The 24,773-nt window shown below is 46.7% G+C and overlaps 1 protein-coding gene across 1 annotated transcript in view; it reads left to right on the forward strand.

Annotated features, from left to right (window-relative positions):
• Positions 1 to 2,454: 2,454 nt before the first annotated feature.
• Positions 2,455 to 24,773, forward strand: part of tnfsf11 (TNF superfamily member 11) — a 34,709-nt gene continuing 12,390 nt past the window's right edge. The window contains 4 exon segments of the mRNA XM_078408582.1: positions 2,455 to 2,562; positions 2,565 to 2,780; positions 16,458 to 16,613; positions 22,840 to 22,876. Of these exon segments, the coding sequence (XP_078264708.1) occupies positions 2,455 to 2,562; positions 2,565 to 2,780; positions 16,458 to 16,613; positions 22,840 to 22,876 (517 nt within the window).

The following is a 24,773-nucleotide window of genomic DNA, read 5'->3' on the forward strand; positions in this document are numbered from 1 at the left end:
AAATATTCTAAGGGGAGTAACAGGCAACTGTGGCTGACAAGGAAAGTTAGAGATGGAATAAAACTAAAAGAAAAAATGTATAAGATAGCAAAGAGTAGCGGGAAGCCAGAGGAGAGGGCAACTTTCAAAGGACAACAGACGTAGCAAAAAGGGCAATATGGGCTGAAAAGATGAGGTACGAAGCGAAGCTGGCCAAGAATATAAAGAAGGACAGTAAAAGCTTCTTCAGGTATGTTAAGAGAAAAAGATTAGTAAAGACAAATGTGGGTCCCTTGAAGGCAGAAACGGGTGAAGTATTGTGGGTAACAAGTAAATGGCGGAAGAGTTGAACAGGTACTTTGGATCTGTCTTCACTAAGGAAGACATAAACAATCTCCCAGATGTACTAGTGAACAGAGGATCAAGGGAGACAGATGAACTAAAGAAATTTGCATTAGGTGAGAAATAGTATTGGGTAAACTAATGGGACTGAAGGTTGATAAATCCCCAGGGCCTGATGGTCTGCATCCCAGGGTTCTCAAGGAAAATGTTCAATAGATTCACGACCAGTTCCTGTGGATTGAAAGGGAGCTAATGTTAACCCACTTTTCAAGAAGGAGCGAGAGAGAAAACGGGGAATTATAGACCAGTTAGCCTGACATCGGTGGTGCGGAAGATGCTGGAGTCAATTATTAAAGAGGTAATAACGGTGCATTTGGATAGCGGTAAAGGATTGGTCCAAGTCAGCATGGATTTATGAAGGGGAAATCCTGCTTGACTAATCTGAATTTTTTTGAGGATGACAAGTAAAATGGATGAATGTGAGCAAGTGGATGTAGTGTATCTACACCTTCAGAAAACCTTTGATAAGGTACCACACGGGAGGTTGGTGAGTAAAATTAGAGCACATGGTATTGGGGGTAGGGTATTGACATGGATAGAGAATTGGTTGGCAGACAGGAAACAAAGAGTAGGAATAAACAGGTCCTTTTCAGAATGGCAGGCAGTGGAGAGTGGAGTGCCGCAAGGCTCGGTGCTGGGGTTGGAACTATTTACAATATATATTAATGATTTGGATGATCGAATTAGAAGTAACACTAGCAAGTTTGCAGATGACACAAAGCTGGGTGGCAGTGTGAACTGTGAAGAATGTTAGGAGGTTGCAGGGTGACTTGGACAGGTTGAGTGAGCGGGCAGGTGCAGTATAATGTAGATAAATGTGAGGTTATCCACTTTGGCGGCAAAAATAAGAGGTAGATTATTATTTCAATGGTGTCAGATTAGGTAAAGGGGAAGTGCAACGAGACCTTGGTGACCTTGTACACCAGTCACTGAAAGTAAGCGTGCAGGTACAGCAGACAGTGAAGAAAGCTAATGGCATGTTGGCCTTCATACCGAGAGGATTTGAGAACAGGAGCAAAGAAGTCCTTCTGCAGTTGTATAGGGCCCTGGTGAGACCACATCTGGAGTATTGTGTGCAGTTTTGATCTCCTAATTTGAGGAAGGATATCCTTGCTATTGAGGCTGTGCAGTGTGGGTTCACGAGGTTAATGCCTGGGATGGAGGGACTGTCATATGAAGAAAGGTTGGAAAGACTAGGCTTGTATTCACTGTAGTTTAGAAGGATGAGAGGGGATCTTATAGAGACATATAAAATCATAAAAGGGTTTTATGATAAAATCATACAAGCTAGATGCAGGAAATATGTTCCCAATGTTGGGGGGGGGGGGGGGGTCCAGAACCAAGGGACACAGTCTAAGAATAAAGGGGAGGCCATTTAAAACTGAGAAGAAACCAGAGTTGTGAATTTGTGGAATTCTCTGCCACAGAAGGCAGTGGAGGCCAATTCACTGGATGAATTTTAAAAAGAGTTAGATAGAGCTCTAGGGGCTAGTGGCATCAAGGGATATGGGGAGAAGTTGGGCACAGGTTACTGATTGCGGATGATCAGCCGTGATCACGATGAATGGCGGTGCTGGCTCGAAGGGCCAAATGGCCTCCTTCTGCACCTATTTTCTATGTTTCCATGTTTGCCGGTTGGGCACGTTGAGCCGAAGGGCCTGTTTCCATGTTTGCCGGTGTAGGCACGTTGAGCCGAAGGGCCTGTTTCCACACTATCACTCTATGACTCTGACATTCAACATGTACATCCCAATTACAATCACACCACATATTCACGCACTGCGTGTATGTTCAGTTACATACCATATAGAAACTATAATTATACAGACAATACCAATTACAAACCACAAGATCACAAGATCACAGTCAGCCAATCAACATAAAAATTACAATTGCAAACACACAATCTTAGTCCCAGGAGCCTTATATAAATCATTAATTACAATCGCAGTCACACGAGAGCTCTTAAGGATAGCGGAGTCAGGGGGTATGGGGAGAAGGCAGGGACGGGGTACTGATTGAGAATGATCAGCCATGATCACATTGAATGGCGGTGCTGGCTCGAAGGGCCGAATGGCCTATTGTGTATTGAGTTGTCGGCGTTGCCGGAGCCGAGGTGCGAGGGCGGGGCTGGGGTTGGGAGGTGTGGTCGGCAGGCGGTCGGTGTTGATAGGGCAAGCCGCCTGCCACTCCCGCCGGCAGCCCGCACTCACTCACTCACTCACTTCACTCACTCACTCTGCCGCACAGCCATGGCTGAGACGGCTGCTCGGCTGAGCGGCCGCGGCTCTCCAGCCCCCTGCGCGCCCGGCTTCCTCGCTCCCATCCTGTGTGTAGGCGCCGTGCAACTGGCCCTCACCATCGGCTTCATCTGTTACTCCCAGAGCCAGTGGCTGCAGGTAGGAGATTGGTGGGCAGAGTCCCACATTATTGTGGGGCGAGTCAGAACGTGGAGTAAGACTCGCTCGCCTGGTCCAAACTGGGGATGATTGGCAGCTAATGAATGCACCACGAATCTGGGTTAACCCGAACGCACGAGTGGAGTATCTAGTGGAGCTCCAGTGATCCAAGATCAATCCCGATCACAGGTGCTGTCTGCGTGTAGGTTGAACGTTTCCCCTGTGACCGAGTGCCTCCACTTTCTAGAGATGGTGGCGGGTTAATTGGATGCTGTCCAGATGGAAGAGTGGGGGAGATTGGTGCGGGATGAGGGTGTACGTCTCTTTAAGGGGGGGGGGGGAAAGGAGGGGGGGGGGAGAGGAGGGGAGAGAGGAGGAGGAGGGGGGAGAGAGGAGGAGGAGGGGGGGAGAGAGGAGGAGGGGGGGGGAGAGAGGAGGAGGGGGAGGGGGGAGAGAGGAGGAGGGGGAGGGGGGAGAGAGGAGGAGGGGGAGGGGGGGAGAGAGGAGGAGGGGGAGGGGGGAGAGAGGAGGAGGGGGAGGGGGGAGAGAGGAGGAGGGGGGGGGGGGGGGGGGGAGAGAGGAGGAGGGGGGGGGGGGGGGGGGGAGAGAGGAGGGAGGGGGGGGGGGGGGGGGGGGGGAGAGAGGAGAAACGCCAGAGTACGTAGTCTTTTCCAGCCGTTCACCAGTTTGTGTTCCATGCCTTTCCTGGTAGTGGAGGTGGTTGGCTGAAAGTTTGCTACTTATCTGCATTACAACATGTAATCCTTCAAATAACAAAGTGCTTAGTTTGAATCGGACTGAGTCACCCACTCAAGGTTTATAATCATACCGCCCGGAGTCATAGAGTAATACCTCACGGATTAGGCTCTTCCGCCCAACTCATCCATGCCGACAAAAAGCTTAATGGCATGTTTCTATAACAGAGACCACAACTGAACACAGTACTCGCCAACATCTTGGACAATTGTAACATAACGTCCCGACTTCTACAGCCAATTCCCTGACCGATGAAGGCCAGTATGCCAAAAGCCTCCTTCGCCATCCGATCCACTGTTCGGGAACTGTGTACTTGTAGTACTAGAACCCTCTGCACCACAACACTCTCCAGGACCCTACCAATCCTGGTTCGATGTCCCCAAATACATCTCACCTATTTGCATGACACTTCATTAACCATTCCTGGCCCGTTTACCCAACTGATCAAGATCCCGCTGTAATTTCTGTTAACCATCTTCACTGCCTAACATACCATCTGCTTTATTATCTTCTGTAAACTTATTTAATCATGCTTTGTTATTCTCACCCAAATTGTTGATTTAGATAACAAACACCAATGGGCCAGCACCAATTCAGTTAGCTAGCTCTCCCTTGATCCCATGTGGCTTGATCTTGCAGAGCAATTTACCATGTTACCTTACTGAAGTCCATATAAACTACATCCACACCCTGCCCTCACCAACCTTCATGGTTCCTTCTTCAAAATACTCAAACAAATTCATGAGACACATCTCCCATGCACAAAACCATGCTGTCTATCTGTCTTTCAACCCGTCTTTCCAAATGTACTTTATCCCTCAGAATCCTCTTCGGGAACTTTCCTACCATAGATGTTAGGTTTACTGGTCTATAGCTCCCAGATTTTTCTTTGCGGTCCTTATTAAAAGAGCCACAACGTTTGTCACACTCCAATCTCCCAGCAGCTAACCTCTGTCTAGTATTGGTCACCCCATCTGCATTTAGTTTTCCTAATGTGGGGGAGACAAACATCATTTTAATAATATATTCCTTTATTCGTCCTACACTGGGGAAATTTACAGTGTTACAGCTGCAAAGTGGATAGCAAGAGATCATTCATCTAATCTTACTAAAACTCTGACTTGTATGTATATCTGTAACAGTGATTTCGGCTGATTTCTGCAAAACGGTGAGGCGTAGCGCCACAATTTTTGCACCGCCTTAATCACACCGCTGGACGCTTGCCGAAAATGATATTGTTATTTAATTCGGTCGTATATTTTTTAAGTTACAGAGGTTTAAAAGTCTTTTTTTAAATCTCTCATTTTTTCGGCTGATTTTCGGCAAAAACGGTGAACCGTAGCGCCACGATGTTTGCACCGCCTTAATCACCACGCTGAACGCTGCTGGAAAATGATATTTTTATTTGATTCGGTCGTATATTTTTTAAGTTACAGAGGTTTTAGTTTTTAAAAAAAAATTCCAGCCGTCTTTTCCATGGCCTTCAGCGTGTGGACGTCAAAATGCCCATGCACCCCCCTCCTACTGACTTATTGAAGGCTTTCAGCGTGGCGCTGCTGTGCGTCTGTGCCCCTCTCTCCCCTTGCTTCTCTCCTCTCTCCCACACCCGGGAGATCCTCTCCCCGCTATCCCCCCCCCCCCCCCCCCAGACCTTTCACTAATGCGCTCCCCCCTCCCCCCCCGACCTTTCACTGATGCGCTCCCCCCCCCCGCTATCCCCCCCCCCCCCCCCCCCCCCCCGGACCTTTCACTAATGCGCTCCCCCCTCCCCCCCCCCCCGACCTTTCACTGATGCGCTCCCCCGCACCCCCACCGGGCCTTTAACTGATGCTAAGAGTGTGTCTGGGGGAGAGAAGATGGGGGGGGGGTCTGAGAATGGGAATGGGACAACAGGGGTAGTGCGGAGGGGAATTGGTGGTGGGGGAAAGAGGGGTACTGGGAAAAGGGGAGGTCCATATCCCTCCCCTCTCCCCCATCCCTCCCTCCTCCCCTCCCCCTCCCCCCTCACTCTCTCCCCCCTCCACAAATACCGCCCCATCTCTCATCACCCTCCCCCCCTCCATCCTCAACACCTCCCTCCCTCCACCACTCCCTCCCCGCCCAAGGGGAGGGTGTGGGGAGAGTAAGAGTGGGGCTGGGGGAGGAGAAAATGGGGGGTGTGGGGACGGGCCCAACGGGCCCGCTTTGAACGGGCACACTTGTTCTAGTTATAAATAAAAGTAAAGACAAGGTAAATTGTCATCAGTTTACTGTGTATTCCTTAACTGTTACTGTTGCATGTGCACCAAATGCAATACAGGCTGTCCCTGGTAACAAACAGGTTCTGTTTTTAAGTTGATTTTGTCCCTAAGTTAGAAGATACACAAGAATCACTCAATATGATGAGCATACACCACAGTATTATAATGAATGGCATAAAAAACTCTTAAGACTGATAAAAGTAAATGTGGAGAGAGAGGAAACTAGTTCTGCATTTGTATAAACATATGTACATATGTCAGACTTTTGAATTGAATGATATTGTCGGAGCTCATTCATGGGTCGGGATGTCCAAAAGTTGGGTGTTTGCAGCCTGGGGGTGGTCTCCAGGATAAAGTGGAAGAAGCACAAGTGAATCGCTGGTTCACCTAGAACGCTGTTTGGGTCCCAGGATGATGGGAGAGAAGAATTGGAAGTGGGAGATGTTGCACCCCCCTGTAATGATATGGGGGAGTGCTGTGACAAGGTGTTGGGGTGGGGTGGGGGGGGGGTGAGTGTTTCTGGAGATGACAGAATGGATCTTGGAGACATGGAGGGAATGGTTGCCTCAGAATGCTGAAAGGGGAAAAAATTCTGGCATAGAAATTTGCGAGAATATATCAAAGGTGACCTAAGAAAATGTAACGACTACCGAGGGATCACCCTACTTTCTGTACCCAGCAACCGGGTCATCCTCAACCGTCTTCAGGAAGCTGTAGACAAGAGCCTTTGGAACCAGCAAGCAGGATTCAGGAAGGATCGCTCATGCACAGATCACATAGCAACACTACGCATCATCATTGAACAGTCTATTGAATGGAACATGTCCCTGTACATCAACTTCATCAACTTTGAGAAAGCGTTTGACAGCTCAGACAGGACAACACTATGGTGCCTAATAGACCACTATAGAATTCCCACCAAGATCATAAACTTAATCAAGAACTTGTATGATGGAACCTCATGCAAAGTTATGCATGCAGGCCAGCTCTCCCAGAGCTTTAGTGTCAAGACGGGCGTCAAGCAGGGATGCCTACTGTCACCATTCCTGATCCTCCTGGCAATTGACTGGATCACGATGGAAATAACTGAAGGAAAAGAAATGGAATTCAGTGGACAATGTGGGAACAGCTAGATGACCTTGACTTTGCAGACAACAGAGCTCTCCTTTCACACACACAGATACAAACGCAGGAGAAAACGGACAGACAAGCTGCAATAAAACTTGGTCTTACACCCAATACAGCAAAGACACAGGTGATGATCCACTCCAAAACCAGCAACCCTATCTTCATGCACAGCACTGCCCTAGAGGAGGTAGAAACATTCACATACCTAGGCAGTGTTGTGGACACCACCAGAGGGGCAGATGCAGACATAAAAAGCAGAATCAATAAGGCTAAGGGGGTGTTTAACATGCTAAGGAAGATCTGGAGCTCAAAACACATCTCAATCAACACCAAAATACGCATCTTTAACTCAAATGTGAAGCAGGTGATGCTGTATGATCAGAGACATGGAAAACAACAAAACACACAACAAACAGGCTGCAAACATTCATTAACACCTACCTCAGGAGAATACTAAACATCTGGTGGAGAGACAAAGTAAGCAATGTGGACCTGTAGAAAAGAACAAGCTAGGATCCCATTGGCTTACAAATTCAGAGAAAATGGAGTTGGATTGGACACACTCTCAGAAAACCTGCCACAAACATCACCCGGCAAGCCCTGAAATGGACCCCCCCCCCCCCCAAGGAAAAAGAAAAAGAGGTCTCCCCAGGAACAGCTGGAGAAGAGTTGTGCAGGCAGAAATGTCTGGGAGTGGGCTCAACAGGGGAGATCTTGAAAGAACCGAGTGAGGTGGAGGACATTTGCCAATGGCCTATGCTCCCTAGAGGAGCAAAGGGCTTAAGCAGAAGAAGAACATACCATTGGAAATGGAGGGTGGAATATGAGAACCAGGTAAACCTACTCTTGTTAGGAGTTGGGATTAAAGCAGAAGAGTGGGAAGTGGAGGACATACAGTTGACAGATCTGTCAATAGTGGTAGAGGGGAAGATTGATGGAAGGCATCCCAGAAACACTTGTATGAAAGTCTCAGTTGAGACAAAGAGGTCGGGAAAATGGAACCCTTACAGAAAGCAGGGGTTTAGTATTTTAGTTTTAGAAATACAACATGAGGGAGAGGTGTACAATAAAGTTGGGTTCAGTTCACTGGATTACAGGTATGATGACAGTATTGAGTTGGTTCCTCATGTGCAGGGTTAATAGATTAATTGGTCACTGTAAATTGCCGTATGCATGTAGATGAGTTGCAGAATCTAAGGGGAGTTGTTGGGAATGTGGGGAGAATAAAATATAAGATCAGTGTGTACAGAATAGTGTATGTGGCTGCGCCTAACGGCTGCGGCTCTCTGGCAGTCTGTTTGTCTTTTTTTCCTTTTTTTTGTTGTTTGTGTCGGTGTTGGGATGGTTTTTGTTTCTGTTTTTGGCTCTGTATGTGTGGGGGGTGGGGCGGGGGGTGGGGGATGGAACCTTCTTTTATTAGGTCTCTTCCCCGGGGCGCAGCTCGGCCGCGGGGCCTTCCATCGCCCGCGGGGCCTTCCATCGCCCGGCTCGGCCGCTGGACTTAACATCGCCGGCGCGGCTCGGCCGCGGGACCTAACAGTGCCCGGCGCGGCTTGGCCGCGGGGCCTTCCATCGCCCGGCACGGCTGCGGGACGGTTCAGCGCTCGGTGCGGCTCGGCCGCGGGGCCTTCCATCACCCGGTGCGGCTCGGCCGCGAAACGGTTCAGCGCCCGGCGCGGCGCCTTTCATCGCCCGGCGCGGCTCGGCTGCGGGACGTTTCAGTGCCCGGTACGGCTCAGCCGCGGGACTTAGCAGCGGCCGTGGGGCCTTCCATCGCCCGGCGCGGCTCGGCCGCTGGACTTAACATCGCCGGCGCGGCTCGGCCGCAGGACGTTTCGGTGCCCGGTGCGGCTCGGCCACGGGGCCTTCCATCCCCTTGCGGGGGCTGTGCGTGTCGGTCGCCTCGGTAGGGGTCGAGCTGCCTATCCGTGGGCGCGGGGGGAAGAGAGTGGAAGTTTTGTTGCCTTCCATCACAGAGAGGGGGTGTTTGGAGTCACTGTGATGGATGTTTGTGTTGGGGTCGGGTGTCCTGTGTTCTTTTCTTTTTTGCTGTGTCTTGTGACTGCTGAAATTTCGTTCGGTATTTATACCGAATGACAATAAAGTTCTGTTATGTTAATTGGCTTCATGGAAGGAAGCAGAGGGTGGTGATGGAAGATTGTTTTTTGGGTTGGAAGCCTGAGACTAGTGGTTTGCCTCAGGGATCGGTGCTGGGCCCATTGCTGTTATTATTAATGTCAACGATTTGGATGGGTATATGGAACGAGCTGTTAGAGAAGTAATTGAGGTGGTTATGATAATAACATTTAAAAGATTTTTGGACAGTCCATGGATAGAAAAGATTCAGAGGGATGTGGACCAAAGGCAGGAAAATGGGACCAGCTTCAATAGGGCATCTTCATCAGCAAGGATGAGTTTGGTCAACAGGTCAATTTCCATGCTGCACAATTCTACGGCTCTAGTGTAAATGGGTGATTTATGGTCAGTGTGGACTGGGTTGGTCGAAGGGCCTGTTTCTGTGCTGTATCTCTCTATGATTCTACAGAGAGTTTTGGTACCGAGGTCAAGAACATCAGAATGCCATTAGCTGCAGGCAGTAAGCATGAATCACAACATACAATGTGAACAATGATTAGAGCTACACAGGATAGTTTGAATATATTTGTGACCATGGGGGAAATTTCAGCTGGAATCCACATGGTATAAGTCAGATCAGGGGACATTTATCAAGGAAATGGTTGTGGGAAGTTTTGGCCAGCAAGGGAGGAAAGAGAAACCATGGAAGATGAGTGATGGTTAAATGAGACACAAGGGAGAAAAAAAACCCGCTGAGAGAGGAAAGGAACATCTTCAAGATGGACTCTGCTGCAGAAATGTCAACATACTGAAGACCAATTGAAAATCTCCCGCCCCAAAAACTGGAGATGTTGGAAATGAAGACAGAAAACAGCAGACCAAGCAGCATTAGAGAAAAATAAACAGAATTAACCGTCTTCTGAGAAATGGTCTTTGACCTGAAACATTGACTGTACTTTTCTTACCACGGTTGCACTGCCGGAGCTGCTGAATAATGCACAGTGCTCCGTTCTGATGTCAGATTTTCAGCGATTTCCAATTTTTCTGTTGCCTACCTTGGACCGTCCGGTGCGGCCTGCAACCACAACAACCTGACTGCGGGCGAGGACAGCGGGAGAAGGGAAAGACATTGTGGCCTTCCATCACAGTGAGGAGAGGACTGGAGGAGACTCACTGTGATGGATGTTTCTTTGATGGATGTTTCTTTTTTTGTGTGTTTTTGGGGTTGGGTGGTTTGAGTGCCTGTTTGATGCTTTTATTGTTGGACTGTGTTTTTGGTTTTTTTTTGGGGTTGTGTAATTTGAATGCCTGTTTAGCGCTTTTATTGTTGGACTGTGTTTTTGGGGGTTTTGGGGTTGTGTGATTTGAATGCCTATTTAATGCTTTTATTGTTGGACTGTGTTTTTGGGGGTTTTTGGGGTTGGGTAATTTGGGTGCCTGTTTAGTGCTTTTATTGTTGGACTGTGTTTTTGGGGGGTTTTTGGGGGTGTAATTTTGATGCTTATTTAATGCTTTTGTTGTTGGACTGTGGGTGATTGAATTAACATTTTGTTCAAGATGGCCGCGCCGTTGTGTTTGGCTGCCTGCCACTGTATGTTTCTTTTTTTTCCTAGTCAGATGTGCAGCACTTTGGTCAACGTGGGTTGTTTTTAAATGTGCTATACAAATAAATTGACTTGACTTGAACTGCTCCACAGCAGAGGAAAGCTGCAGTGAACTGGTGCACAGAAAACACAACGGTCAGTTAATTAATCTGGTAGTTAATCTGTCGAACTCATTGCCACAGAGGGCCGTGGAACCCAAGTCAGTGGATATTTTTAAGGCAGAGATAGACAATTTCTTGATTAGAACGGGTGTTAAGGGTTATGGGGTGAAGGCAGGAAATTAGGATTAGGAGGCAGAGATCAGCCATGATTGAATGGTGGTGTAGATTCGATGGACTGAATGGCCTAATTCTACTCCTATAACTTGTGAACAGAAAATGCTGACAGGCTGTATGAGACCGGTGCCAGGTAATGAATGATGATGCTTTTACAGGTTATAATGTTGGCAGGAAGTCAGAGAGTCAGGTTTTGCAATGTAGTATTAGATTTTTTTTTTAGATTTAGAGATACAGCGCGGAAACAGGCCCTTCAGCCCACCGAGTCCACGCCGCCCAGTGATCCCCGCACATTAACACTATCCTACACACACTAGGGACAATTTTTACATATTACCCAGTCAATTAACATGCATACCTGCACGTCTTTGGAGTGTGGGAGGAAACCGAAGATCTCGGAGAAAACCCACGCAGGTCACGGGGAGAACGTACAAACTCTGTACAGACGGCGCCCGTAGTCAGGATCAAACCTGAGTCTCCGGCGCTGCATTCGCTGTAAGGCAGCAACTTTACCGCTGCGCCACCGTGCCGCCCTGTTGTGCTTGCTTTTTCAATACTTTCCTGATCAGGACTTCATAGTACACAGGCTGAGTCCAGAAACAATTATGAAGCAAATACAATTCCCTTCTAATCTTGTATTCATTACCAAGCCCACCTGTATTGAATTAGGATTGGTATCACAGTCAATGAGTGCAACAACGACTTTGAAGATATGCAGGAACTAAGGAAAAGCTGTACGCTGATGAATCTGACCCTGGTGGAATAGGAATCATGTGACAATAGAAAGTAACATAACAGTATATGTTTTGGTAGCAACCACCCTGAAACAGCAGCAGTCTCTTCTTTTGCGACTTGATATTCAACCACATTGAATCGCTGAGTCTTACTCCATTGATTCTCCAGAAACGACCTTATTGGATTTTGGTCAATGACTACACTGAATCCCTGACCAAAACTCCAGCATTTATTGCACTCTCGACTGCAGCAAAAAATATCCAATAACAAGGGGTGCTGACCTTTAGTCAGAATCTGAGCCCACTTCCATCATCAACTGTACTGAATCCATGGAGATATTCCAAATCTCTACTTAATTACCAGTTACTGAACATAATTATTAGTTCTGACTGCAGCAAGATTAAGCATTTCTGGTCACGCATAATGTGCAGGTTGCAAAGAAGAGTTTAATGATGTACCCTTGCAAAACATAATATAATTATTTTAGCCTAATCTTTCATGACCTGATGAAATTTTGTTAAAAGATGATAACTATTGTCAATTTTATTATCCGTTAAAGAGAACCAACCCAGTAGTTAAGTGAACAGTGATCATACAATGAATTTTATACAAATATCGGAAATAATTTTGTTCACAAAACTTTTGACAAAGCTCTTAAAGCTAAACTATTTGAAACTACTAAATTCTGAGGCATGAGTTGGAGTAAGTAAATTGCAGACTACATTAAAAGACGTGACATTAAATGGAAAATTTAGCTAATATTTAAACAATTATTACGTGATTCTTAGTAAAAGAAAATCCTACAGATACTGGGAATGCTAAACATTTCCAGCAATTATTTCTGTTTATTTTGTTCATGTAAATATATATCCTTTTAAAGCACAGCGGGAAAAGTGCTTAAAAGGTAGATCAAAGGGAAAGATGAATAACTGGCACAAAGAGCAGTAAGCCTGAATTTTGGCAAGTTCAGATTTCAGCAAAGGAAATGTAGAAAGTGAAAGTCAATGCAGGGTTTGGGCAAGACCATACCTGAAGTATTGTGTAGCTTTGTTCTTGCCTAAGAAACGATATACTTGCCAGACAGGGTGTGCAGGTAGATTCATCAGACTGATTCCTGAGATGGCAGCACTGGGAAATTAGAAGGTCTCTAATAGAAAGAAACAGAAATCCGGTCGGGCTGATGGAAGAGATGCTTGAATAACGTTTCAATAATGGTTCGGGGGTTCTAGAACAAGGGCACGAGACTTAGGATTGAGATAGGATTGAGAATGTTCTTTATTATGGGTATAGTGAACCTGCAGAATTCTCTATCACGGAGCTTCATAGACGCCGATTGGAAAATATTTTTACGAAGGAAACGGGTAAATTTCCAGACCCAAGAGACATCAATGGGTGTGGGGAGAACACAGGAATATGACATTGAGATAGTGGACACATTATGATCGTATCGGAGGAAAGGTGCAGGATTGATGATTCCTGTTACTATTTCTGTTTTGATGCTTCTAATGAGCTCTTGTAGACATGTAAAACAATTGGCAAATGTTAACACTGGTTCCTTGCACCTGGGACAGGAGAAATTATGTTGGGGATGGAGGAAATGGCCGAGAAATTAAACAAACATTTTACCAGACAAAGACAAAGATTCTTACCAGCCAAAGATTAAAAAAACAGCAATTGGTCGGCTGATACTGAGAAATTATTGGGATTGAGTGTTTGGAAATCCCCCTCCACCTCCTCCCAGGACAGGATACCCTGCAACCCGAGGTTTTGGAAGAGATGGAGATAGTAAATGCACTGGCCCTCATCCTCCAATATTCTGTAGAACGAAGAACAGACGGGCAGGTGGATGTAACCCCAGAGGAGGTAGATGTGGGTGGATGTGACCTCAGTGGCCAGGAACTGCAGTGAACCTGAGGTCAGTAGTAGGGGGCATTGTTAAATAAGTGATTGCAGTGTAGGCTTGATAAGGGACCACATGGATTCATGAAAGAAAAATCATGTTTGATAAATCTTTTGGGACTTCTGGAACCTTGTAACTAGCAGAATGCGACAGCACAGTCACAGAATATATTCATAGTTAAGGTTTAAAGATTCTTTGAAATTAAAGAAATTCAAGAGGTTATGAGGTTAGTACAAGAAAGATCTGCAATGGTAAAAGATTAGAAGTGATCTACTGAATAGTGGAGCAGGTATAATGGACTGACTATTCAATTATTTCTTGTGTGTCGGAAAGAACTGCAGATGCAGGTTTAAACCGAAGATAGGCACAAAATGCTGGAGTAACTCAGCCAGGCAGCATCAGGCAGCATCTGTAATGGGTAACGTTTCGGGTCGAGACCCTTCTTCAGACTCAATCTGAATAAAGGGTCTCAACCTGAAATGTCACCTATTCCGTCTCCCCAGATTTGTTGCAGCATTTTGTGTCAAATATTTCTTATGATTTTTGATTAGTGTGTAAAAACAGCTTTACACTCTTTCTTCCAAGCGCTTGTTACAGGAAATGAGGTAACAAAAAAAATGTCAGTGTCCCAAGTATTGAGGGCCTGGTTACACTCAGTGAGTTCCATTGGACAAGCCTCACTGATCATGCCACAAATATCAGTCCCCCTGCAACAGGCACTCTATGCACAACTCTACCGTGAGAAAAGATTCCCACGCAGATTCAGGATTCAAGGAAAGACTCATTAGGATCAGCCCTTTTGGGAGTGGATGTTTACTTTTTTATTTTAGTTTAGGGTTACAACGCGGAAATAGGCCCTTCAGCCCACCGAGTATGTGCCAACCAACAATCCCTGCACATTAACACTATCCTACATACTTGGGACAATTTACAATTTTACCAAAGCCAATGAACCTACAAACCTGTACGTCTTTCGAGTGTGAGAGGAGACCGGAACTCCCGGGGAAAACCCACGCAGGTCACGGGGAGAATGTACAAACTCCGTACGGACAGGGCAGTTAGGGCTCCTCCTGCAGGATGTAAGACCTGTGGGAAGTGTGTCCAGCTCCTGACTGACCATATGAGGGAACTGGAGTGCAATTGGATGACCTATGGAATGCCCAGAAACTGAGGGGTTGATAGGAGTTATAGTGAGATGATCACACCTAAAAGACAGGCAAAATGTAGTTGGGTGATCACCAGGAAAGGAGGTACGCAGAGAGTACAGGAATCCCCTGTGGTCACCCACATCGAAAACGGATTTACCCTTTTGGATACTGTTGAGAGAGATGACCGTTCAGAGGAGAGCAGCAGCAGGCCAGGTCTGTGGTACCATGCCTGGCTCTGAGGCACAGGTGGGTAGGGTGAGGATAGGGAAACAATGGTTGGAGACCTGTGTAGGAAGGAACTGCAGATGCTGGTTTAAACTGAAGATAGACACAAATTGCTGGAGTAACTCAGCAGGACAGGCAACATCTCTGGAGAAAAGGAACGGGTGACGTTTCGCATCAAGACCCTTCTTGAAACGTCAGACAAACTCGTCAGGAAGGCTGGCTCCTTCCTGGGGGTGGAGATTCATGGGAGGTGGTCTTGGAGGGGGGGGGGGGGGGATGCTCCTCAAACTGTGGAGCATCCTGGACAATACAGCTCACCCCTTCCATGACACACTGGTCAACCTGAGGAGTACCTTCAGCAACAGACTGGTTCCACCAAGATGCAGGACAGAACGCCACAGGAGATCCTTCTTCCCTGTGGCTATCAAACTTCATAACTCCTCCCCCTTCTGTCATGTGGTAGACTGAGACTGACTCCTCTTCTCCCCCCCCCCCCCCCCCTCCCCCCCCCAATCTTTGCATATCCTCCAAGCCTTTCCACTCGTCACTTTAATATCATGTTTCCAAGAGTAGGGCACGGAACATGGAAAGATGTTGGATTAAATTGCATTTACTTTAATGTTGGAGGCCTGACGGGCAAGGCGGTTGAACTTGGGTTGTGGATAAGTATGTGCAACCGCGATGTTATAGCGTTACTGAAACCTGGCTGTGGGAGCTACAGTTTAATGTTCCAGGGTACGGTGCCTCATGTATTTGATTGGGTTTTTTGAAGAAGTAACCAAGAAGGTTGACAAGGATCGTGTCCTCGATGTAGTCTAAATGGACTTCATTAAGAACTTTGCTAAGGTTTGGCATGGTAGACTTCTCTGGAAGGATAGGTTGCATGGGATCCAGGGAAAGCTAGTTAACTGGATACAGAATTGGGGTACTATCTGTATGGGAGTTTGTACATTCTCCCTGTGACTGTGTGGATTTTCTCCAGGTGCTCCGGTTTCCTTCCACACTCCAGTGACGATCATATTTGTAGGTTAATTGGCTTTGGCAAAATTAGAAAAAAATGCCCCTAGTTTGTCGGATAGTGTTAGTATACGGGCGATCGCTGGTCGGCGTGGACATGCTGGGCTGAAGGGCCTGTTGCCACGCTGTATCTCTAATGTCTAAAGTAAAAAGAAAGCGGTGGAAATAGTGTTTCTGTTTCACTTGTCAGGGTCTGGACATCACAGGAAGGGCCACCAATGACTGACAATGTGGAATAGGCCTTGACTTGACCCTCTCTCCCATCGAAGTTTATGACATGGATGCAGCCTATTCGGCCCTTTGTATCCATGCTGTTCTGAAATCTTCTTTGGATAATTCCCACTTCCCAGCCATAGCTTACAGCTCTTCAAGTACAATCAGGACATACATTGACTCTATCCAGAAATGCTAGGTATCTTCGGTGGCCTATGCACTCCTCCTCTTTGCCACGCCTTCTCCTGTTACCTTTTCCAGTAACTTTTTTTATTCTTAGATTCATACAATCACTTGTTGTTGTCTATGTAAGTGATATTGTAGGGGTTTCCAGCTGTAACATGCCTCTCTGCTTTGCAGAAGAATGCTAGTGGAATCTCTGAAGAGTTCTTGCAGTGCCTGAGACTGATTTCCCATTTTAACAGCAGTACCCCGAATCTCTCAGAGATGGAAATGCAGAAGCTCTCCAAGTCCTGCTCACAAGTGCTGCAAGGAGTAAAGCAACTCGTCAAGCAGGTGAGAAGTTTATGCCGCACCCAGGGGCAACATCATGCCAGCTGAGATTAGAAATTGCATAGTTTAACAGTCCATCCGTTCACAGAATGTGTGCATGAGTGCAACTGATCTCATCACTGCTCCGGGGAGGGGAGGGTTTTGGCAGCTGTTATGAGTTCATCCTGTTACCTGGCTGTGTCTGCCAAGGCGTAGAATTCAGTGTTTCTCAGTCAGAAAATTGTAGGTTCAAATCCAGTTCTAGAGAAGCAAAACATAACACCTTCCAGTCCCCCCAGTACAGTACAGATGGGGTGCTGCATCCTCAGTGCAGGACAGGTGGGTTGCTGCATTGTTGGTGATTTCATCTTTTAGACAAAATGGGTAGATCTAACTGAAGATGAACAGGAATTTATTTCCCATGTCCTGCTTAATTTTTAACCTCCAACTAAAACAGATTATCATCTTGATATTTGTAGGAGCTTACTGCTGGTAAGCTGGCTGCCGTGTTCCTCATGCTGTGGCAATTTTGTGTACTTCAGGGATATGCTTTACTTCCTGTTAAGTACCTTGGGTCATTCTGAGGTTTGGTAAAGCCATAGGCAAATAGAGTCATGGTCACACTGCATGAAAATGTCCCTTCAGTGTATTGAGTGTGTGCTGCCATCATACACACACTTCTGCTAACCTAATTTATTCTCTGCCCAGAGTAGGGAATCAAGAATCAGAGGACATAGTTTAAGGTGAGAGGGGAAAGATTTAATGGGAACGTAATGGGCAACATTTTCACACAGAGGGTGATGAGTATATGGAGTCTTTTTCCGTGCTATTTGAATCTTTGACTCCAAAGACGTGTAAATTGGTGGGTTTTTATTCTCTGCACACTGCTCACATGCCTAAATGACTACCTTCTGCTGATCTTGACATCCACCATCATGAAATGTTTTGGGAGGCTAGTTATGAAACACATTAAATCCAGTCTACCAAGTGGCCTTGATCCACTGCAGTTCACCTACCACTACAACAGGTCTACGGACAATGCCATCGCCCTGACCCTACAGTCATCCCTGGAACACCTGGATAAGAATGACACCAAAGTCGGACTCCTATTCATAGACTACAGCTCTGCCTTTAACACCATTATACCATCCAAGCTCATCACCAAACTCACGGGACTTGGAGTCAGCATTCATCACTATAACTGGATCCTCGACTTCCTGACCAACAGACCCCAATCGGAGAGGATAGGGGACAAATCATCCTCTACGATAATCCTCAATGTTGGTGCTCCGCAAGGATGCGTTCTCAGCCCCCTGCTTTACTCCTTGTACACCCACGACTGTGCAGGCATGTACAAATCCAGTTCAATTTACAAATTTGCAAACGACACCACCATTGTGGGCCGGATATCAAATAACAATGAGACGGAATACAAGAAGGGCATTGAGAACCTCATGTCCTGGTGTCGAGACAACAACCTTTCTCTCAATGTCAGCAAGACAAAGGAGACAGTGATCGACTTCAGGAAGTAAAGCGGTACACATACCCCAGTTTGCATTGACTGCGCTGAAGTAGAGATAGTTGAAAATTTCAAATTACAAGAGTAAATATCACCTAAAACGTCTAGACAACCCATATTGAAACAATGACCAAGAAAGCACACCAATGCCTCTACTTCCTTAGAAGGCTTTGGAAGTTCGGCATGTCCCCAACAACTCTCACCAACTTCTACAAATGCGCCACAGAAAGCATTTTATCAGGACACATCACATCTTGGTTTGGGAACAGCTCTGTCCAAGATCGCAACAAATTGCAGTAAATTGTGGACGCAACCCAGACCATCACACAACCCAACCTTCCTTCTATTGACTATTTATACCTCATGCTGCCTCGGCAAGGCCAGCAGCATAATCAAGGATGAGTCAGGAACTATCCCACCGTTCAAGAAACAGTTAGACTGGTACATGTTTAGGACGGGTTTGGAGGAATATGTGTCCAACACTGGCAGGTGGGACTAGTGTAGCTGAGACATGTTGGCCGGTGTGGGTAAGTTGGGCTGAAGGACCTGTTTCCATGCTCTATGAGTCACATCCTGGCCACTCCCTCTTCTCTCCTCTCTCATCTGGCAAAAGGCATAGAAATGTGAAAACGCACACCTCCAGATTCAGGGACAGTTTCTTCCCAGTTGTTATCAGGCAACTGAACCGTCCTACTACAACCAGAGAGCAGTGCTGAACTACTATCTACATCATTGGTGGCCCTCAGACTATCTTTGATTGGTCTTTACTGGCTTTATCTTGCACCAAACGTTATTCCCTTATTGTGTACCTGTACACTGTGAATGGCTGGTTGTAATCATGCATTGTCTTTACGCTGACTGGTATGCATGCAACAAAAGCTTTTCGCTGTACATGTGACAATAAACTAAACTGAAACTCACCTACACATTAGGAGAACTTGCAGCAGTCAGTTAACCCTCCAAAGTGTTAGTGACAGGGCAAGTAGTCGGAGCCAGTGAGTTTATTGTATTTGTTCAGAACAAAAAGTTAACCCTTCACAATGTTCTCCCTCCTTTTCAGATTCTTCCTTATCACTCACTCCCTGCTGTTGTAAACTCCTCTAGTCCTACAACTCATTAACTATCTCCGTAGTCTTCTCGTGTCTATCCCCAACTCACTCGCTCAACCATTGGTGGTCTTATCTTCACACATAACTAGATCTTCACCGTGACAAACACTTCCAACCTGCCCCCGCATCACCTTCCTAATATCTGCCCACTATTCATCTTGGTTCTGATGAAAGATCTGGGACTTGAAGTGCTAACTCTTTTTCTCTTTCCACAGAAGCTGCCTGGGCTGCTGAGTGTTTCCAGCATTTTCTGTTTTCATTTCACTCAATCCACTTTTTCCATCACGTTATTACAGCTGTCTATCCTGATAATGGCGTAGATGCAAGCATGACGTACTTTGTATATAATTACACCTTCAATTGATATTTATATCCCTCCTCACTTTCCATTTCTACGTATTAATATTACCTATTACACTGTGGTCTTTATTCATTGTAAAGTACATTGGGAGTTAGACTGATGCACAGCAAGGCACTCTATAAATGCATCATTGGCAAGTGCTTTTTGAATCATGGCAAATGTATTTTCCTAATATGTAGTTGAGTGTTAGACTCCAGGGGGAGTTGTTGATATTGTGGGGAGAATAAAATGAGATTAGTGTCAATAGGTACTTTTGAATGGTTGGTCGGCAAGGAGTCAATGGGCTGAAGAGCCGGTCTCTATTTCATATGGCTCCTATAAAATAAAGCTACAGCATAGGATGTCAGTGAGGGAAGGAGGTGAGTGATACAGTGTGGAAACAAGCCCTTCGGCCCAACTTGCCCACACCAGCCAACATGTCCTAGCTACACTAGTCCACCTGCGCGCGTTTGGTCCATATCCCTCCAAACCTTAACTATCCATTGTAATAAGAATATAATTATCCAGTATAAGAATGAACCGTGAGGTAACCTCACTGGATTTTGTTGCTTATTGCAGTAGGTCCACGTCTTATAGTGAAGTGACGCACATCGTTTTCTCTGCTGTTTTCCACAGTCTTGAACCCAGTCAGTCTCATATGAGTTTTCTGTTCCAAACTTTGCCTCTGACTCACCTGCTGCTTGAGCTGCAGTGACAGAATCTGAGCGAACATGTATTCCGATTACAGTGGGTTTACACTTGTGGTTGAACAGTTATAAGAAGGTTCAAGGAGGTATTTTCAGAAGCCCAGCAAGTATTGGCAAGCTGCTTTCTGCTGCCTTCACCACAATGTCTCACACGCACTCTCACCCACAGCTAAAAGTCACTCACCCACTGCTAAAAAGCACTCGTGTGGAGGCTTGAACTGGAGGTTTCATCACAAGACATGAAACTCTTCACCTCCCTCACACCCTGCATTGGTTGCGGAATCTCATCATACCACCCCAACCTCACTGCCCTGAAAAAGTGGAGAGATTGGAACATGTGGTTAGCCACCATAGTCGTTAGTGGAATTATTACATGAAGCCAGCATTCTACACGCTGGCGTGGGTTTGCAATCCCTGCACACCCATACGGTCTGCTAACCCCCGTATTTACATATAATTAGCTCTCCTTGAAAAGAGTTTCAATGACTTGCTCACCTTGTGTGCAGTTCTGGTCGTTGCACTTTGGGAAGGATATGATTGCACTCAAGAAGGTTCAAAGGAGATTTGCAAGGTGCTGCCTGAGATGGAACATTTCAGTTATGAGGGGAGGCTGGATAGGCTGGGTTTGTTCTCTTTGGTGTGGAGTAGGGTGGGGGGAATGTTGATAGAGGTGTACAAAATTATGACGGATGTAGATAGTAAGAACGACAATGAGATCAGGCTCCATGTAACCACAGGCAAGTAAAGAACTGGGAAACGGGACAGGTGAGCTTGATCTGCTAACCAGGGACCCCAGCAACCCTTGCAGGTGAGGCAAGGGTACACGTGGACCTCTTCCAACCTCTCCTATTGTATTGGATGCTCCTGATGTGGCCTCCTTTACATTGGCAAGCTCAAGCATAGACTACGCGACCGTTTCATCGAACACGTGCTATATCCACCAAGGCCTGCTGGATCTCCAGATGGCCAACCATTTTATCTCCCCATCTCATTCCTATGCCAACCTTTCTATCCTCTGCTTCCTCCATTGCCAGAGTGAAACCACACACAAACTGGAAGAGCAGTGTTCATATACTGCTTGGGTAGCTTACAACCCTACAGTATGAATATCAAAATCTTCAAGTAATACTCCTATCGCTCCCTCCCTTTCCACCACTTCAGTCCTGTGCACACATTTTTCTCCCACCTTCCTAGTCACCCTGCTCCTTTCCCCTTCTCCCTCTGCTCATCTCCCACCCTGAAATCCCATATTCTCTATTATCCCCTCTCTTTCGCCTCTCCCTGGTCCCTCCACTCATATCCCACCCTTGGGATTTACATGTCTGCTACCCTTTTATCTCTTTTTCACCTCCAGATTGTGTTACTTACTCCACCCATCTGCCAATAACCTCCCTGCGTCTGCCTAATACTTGCCAAGCTTTGCCCCATCCCCACCTATCCCAGCATGCTCCACAAAGTAGTCACCCAATCTGTATTGGGTGAACATTGGATGCAGTGGATGAGGTTAAATGAGGAGCATTTGGAGCTCTGTCTCACCTGGAAGGATTGTGCGGTCCCTGGGTGGAGATGAGGGAGGAGATATAAGGACCGGTGTTGCATCTCCTGTGGTTGCAGGGGAAAGTCCTTGTGGAGCGGGTGCTTTGGGTAGGAAGGGATGAGTGAACCATGAAGTTGTGGAGGGAGCGGTCTCTGCGGAAGGCAGATCTGGGTGGGGATGTGACTGGTGGTGGGATCAAGTTGAAGGAGATGGAAATTTCAGATGTGTTGGATGCAGAGGTTAGTGGGGTGAAAGCTGAGGACTAGGGGAACTCTGTCCTTGTTCCATCTGGGGGGAAGGGAGAGTGAGAGCAGAACTGTAGGACACTGCGAAGATGTGCTTAACAAAACTGACATCTCACACTCTTATTGGAATCTTGAAATGCACGTTGCTTACAATGGAGTTAATATGCACAGAGACAAGCCCTTCGGCCCACAAATATCCATCTACACTAACCCCATTTACCAGCACTTGGTCCATATGGTTCAATACTTTGGCAATTCAAATATTATAATATCTTTTAAAGCAAGTAATTAGTTGTGAAAGTCATTGTACTATCAGTGAGTGTACCCTCTTGTGCTGTACCCAGTCACTGCTATTGACTAGTTGGTACTAGTCAATGTCTGTCAGGAGAAGAGGAGATAATTGAAGCTAATGGTTGCTGAGGATATCAGCACTGCAGTACTCCTGCACCCTTGCAAGTTGCACTGTTGCCTTGAGACTGGATAGACATTGAGACATTAACCTGACATTAACCTGCTTTGCTCTCTACACAGTTGCTTGTTTTTAACTGACTTTGTTGGGCGGTTTGTGGCTGTTGCTGTTTTAACTGGTGCAAACTGCAGGTGTTCCTTCTACAGAAAACTTTGAAATGGATTCATTGTCAGACTCGGCTAGATGATTTTCTTTTCGCTGATCTCTCTGTCCAGAACTGTTCAACATGCCTAAATTGTGCCCAAATACCAGGCGCTGAATTCTTAGCAATGTGACGTGCAAAAAGTCAGTGCGGCAATCACCTGTTTCTGCTTTTTTACTTAGGTGATGCCCCCTACTCCGAACAGATCAGGACACAAAGGTACGTCTCTTGGTGCTTCTTTCTGTGTTTAGTTTCGGGAGCAAAAGTCATTGTACTACGGGCGGCACGGTGGCGCAGCGGTAGAGTTGCTGCCTTACAGCGAATACAGCACCGGAGACTCGGGTTCGATCCTGACTACGGGTGCTGTACTGTACGGAGTTTGTACGTTCTCCCCGTAACCTGCGTGGGTTTTCTCCGAGGTCTTCGGTTTCCTCCCACACTCCAAAGACGTACAGGTTTGTAGGTTAATTGGCTGGGCAAATGTAAAAATTGTCCCTAGTGGGTGTAGGATAGTGTTAATGTGCGGGGATCGCTGGGCAGCGTGGACCCGGTGGGCCGAAGGGCCTGTTTCTGCGCTGTATCTCTAAATCTAAATCTAAATCAAACAGGCTTGTCAATTCGGCCAGCTCGGTGTACTCGTCAAACCTCAGGTCCTGCTCCGAGCTCCAAGGGTCCAGCAGCATTTACACGCTCTTCCACGCATCATCTTCAAGGCACGAGTCAGGAGCACGATGGAGTGCTTCCCACTTTCCACTTCTGTGGAACTCTCTGCCTCAGAAGGCAGTGGAGGCCAATTCTCTGAATGCATTCAAGAGCGAGCTGGATAGAGCTCTTAAGGATAGTGGAGTCAGGGGGTATGGGGAGAAGGCAGGAACAGGGTACTGATTGAGAATGATCAGCCATGATCACATTGAATGGTGGTACTGGCTCGAAGGGCCGAATGGCCTACTTCTGCACCTATTGTCTATTATCTATTTCCAGGATGAGTGCAGCTCCAACGTCACATCCTGGACAAAGAAGTCAGCTTATTTAGCACATCCAACACACTAACCATTCATTCCCTCCACCAGCCATGCACAGTGGTTGCAGTGTGTGCCATGCACTGCAGTTACCCACCCAAGCTACTCTGCCACCACTTCCCAAACCCATGACCTCTTCCACCAAGAAGGGCAAGGTGCACAGAAACACCACTGCCTGCAGGTTCCCCTCACCTCCCTTCACGGGTGTCTGAGGTTATGGGGAGAAGGCAGGAGAATGGGGTTAGGAGAAATAGATCAGCCGTGATTGAATGGCGGAGTAGACTTGATGGGCCGAATGGCCTAATTCTATTCCTATCACATGATCTTATGACCATCTTGACTTTGAAATATATCAACATTTATTTTCATTGTCATTGGAACACCTTCCTGTACAACAGCACCATGGGAGGCCCTGCACCAGAGCACTGCAGCAACTCGAGAGGACTGCTCACAACTACCTTTGCAATGACAATTAGGCATATGGAATAAATGCTGGCCTTGCAAGTGATACCCAGATCTCGTGATGGAAGTAAAACATTAGCAACGCTCACCATGTGCCCCTCATATTTATTCACAACCTTTCCCACTCATATTTATTCACAACCTACCCCATACACCCATTCACAACTTGCTCACTGTCATTCAAAACCTGCCCCACTCACACTTGTTCATACCTGTCTTGCTCACATTCATCTGCACACCGCCTGTGCTTGTTCACACCCTGTCCTTGAACAGTTGGAGCTGCGGTTGGACTCATTCTGGAGCATCCACGAGGCTGAGAAGGTCGTGGATAGCACGTATAGCGAGTTGGCCACACCACAAGTAAAAGATAAGCGGACAGAAAGGAAACGTGTGGCCACTAGCCAGCGTAGCAGTAGGCAGGTAATGCAGGAGTCCCCTGCGGTCATCTCCCTCCTAAACAGATATGCCATTTTGGATACTGTTGGGGGAGATGCCTCATCAGGGGAAGGCAGCAGCAGCCAAGTTCATGGCACCGTGGGTGGCTCTGCGGCCAAAGAGGGGAGGAAAAAGAGTGGAAGGGCTATAGTGATAGGGGATTCAATTGTAAGGGGAATAGATAGGCGTTTCTGCGGCCG

This window comes from Rhinoraja longicauda, chromosome 12 (assembly GCF_053455715.1).
Source record: "Rhinoraja longicauda isolate Sanriku21f chromosome 12, sRhiLon1.1, whole genome shotgun sequence".
Taxonomy (NCBI): Eukaryota; Metazoa; Chordata; class Chondrichthyes; order Rajiformes; family Arhynchobatidae; genus Rhinoraja; species Rhinoraja longicauda.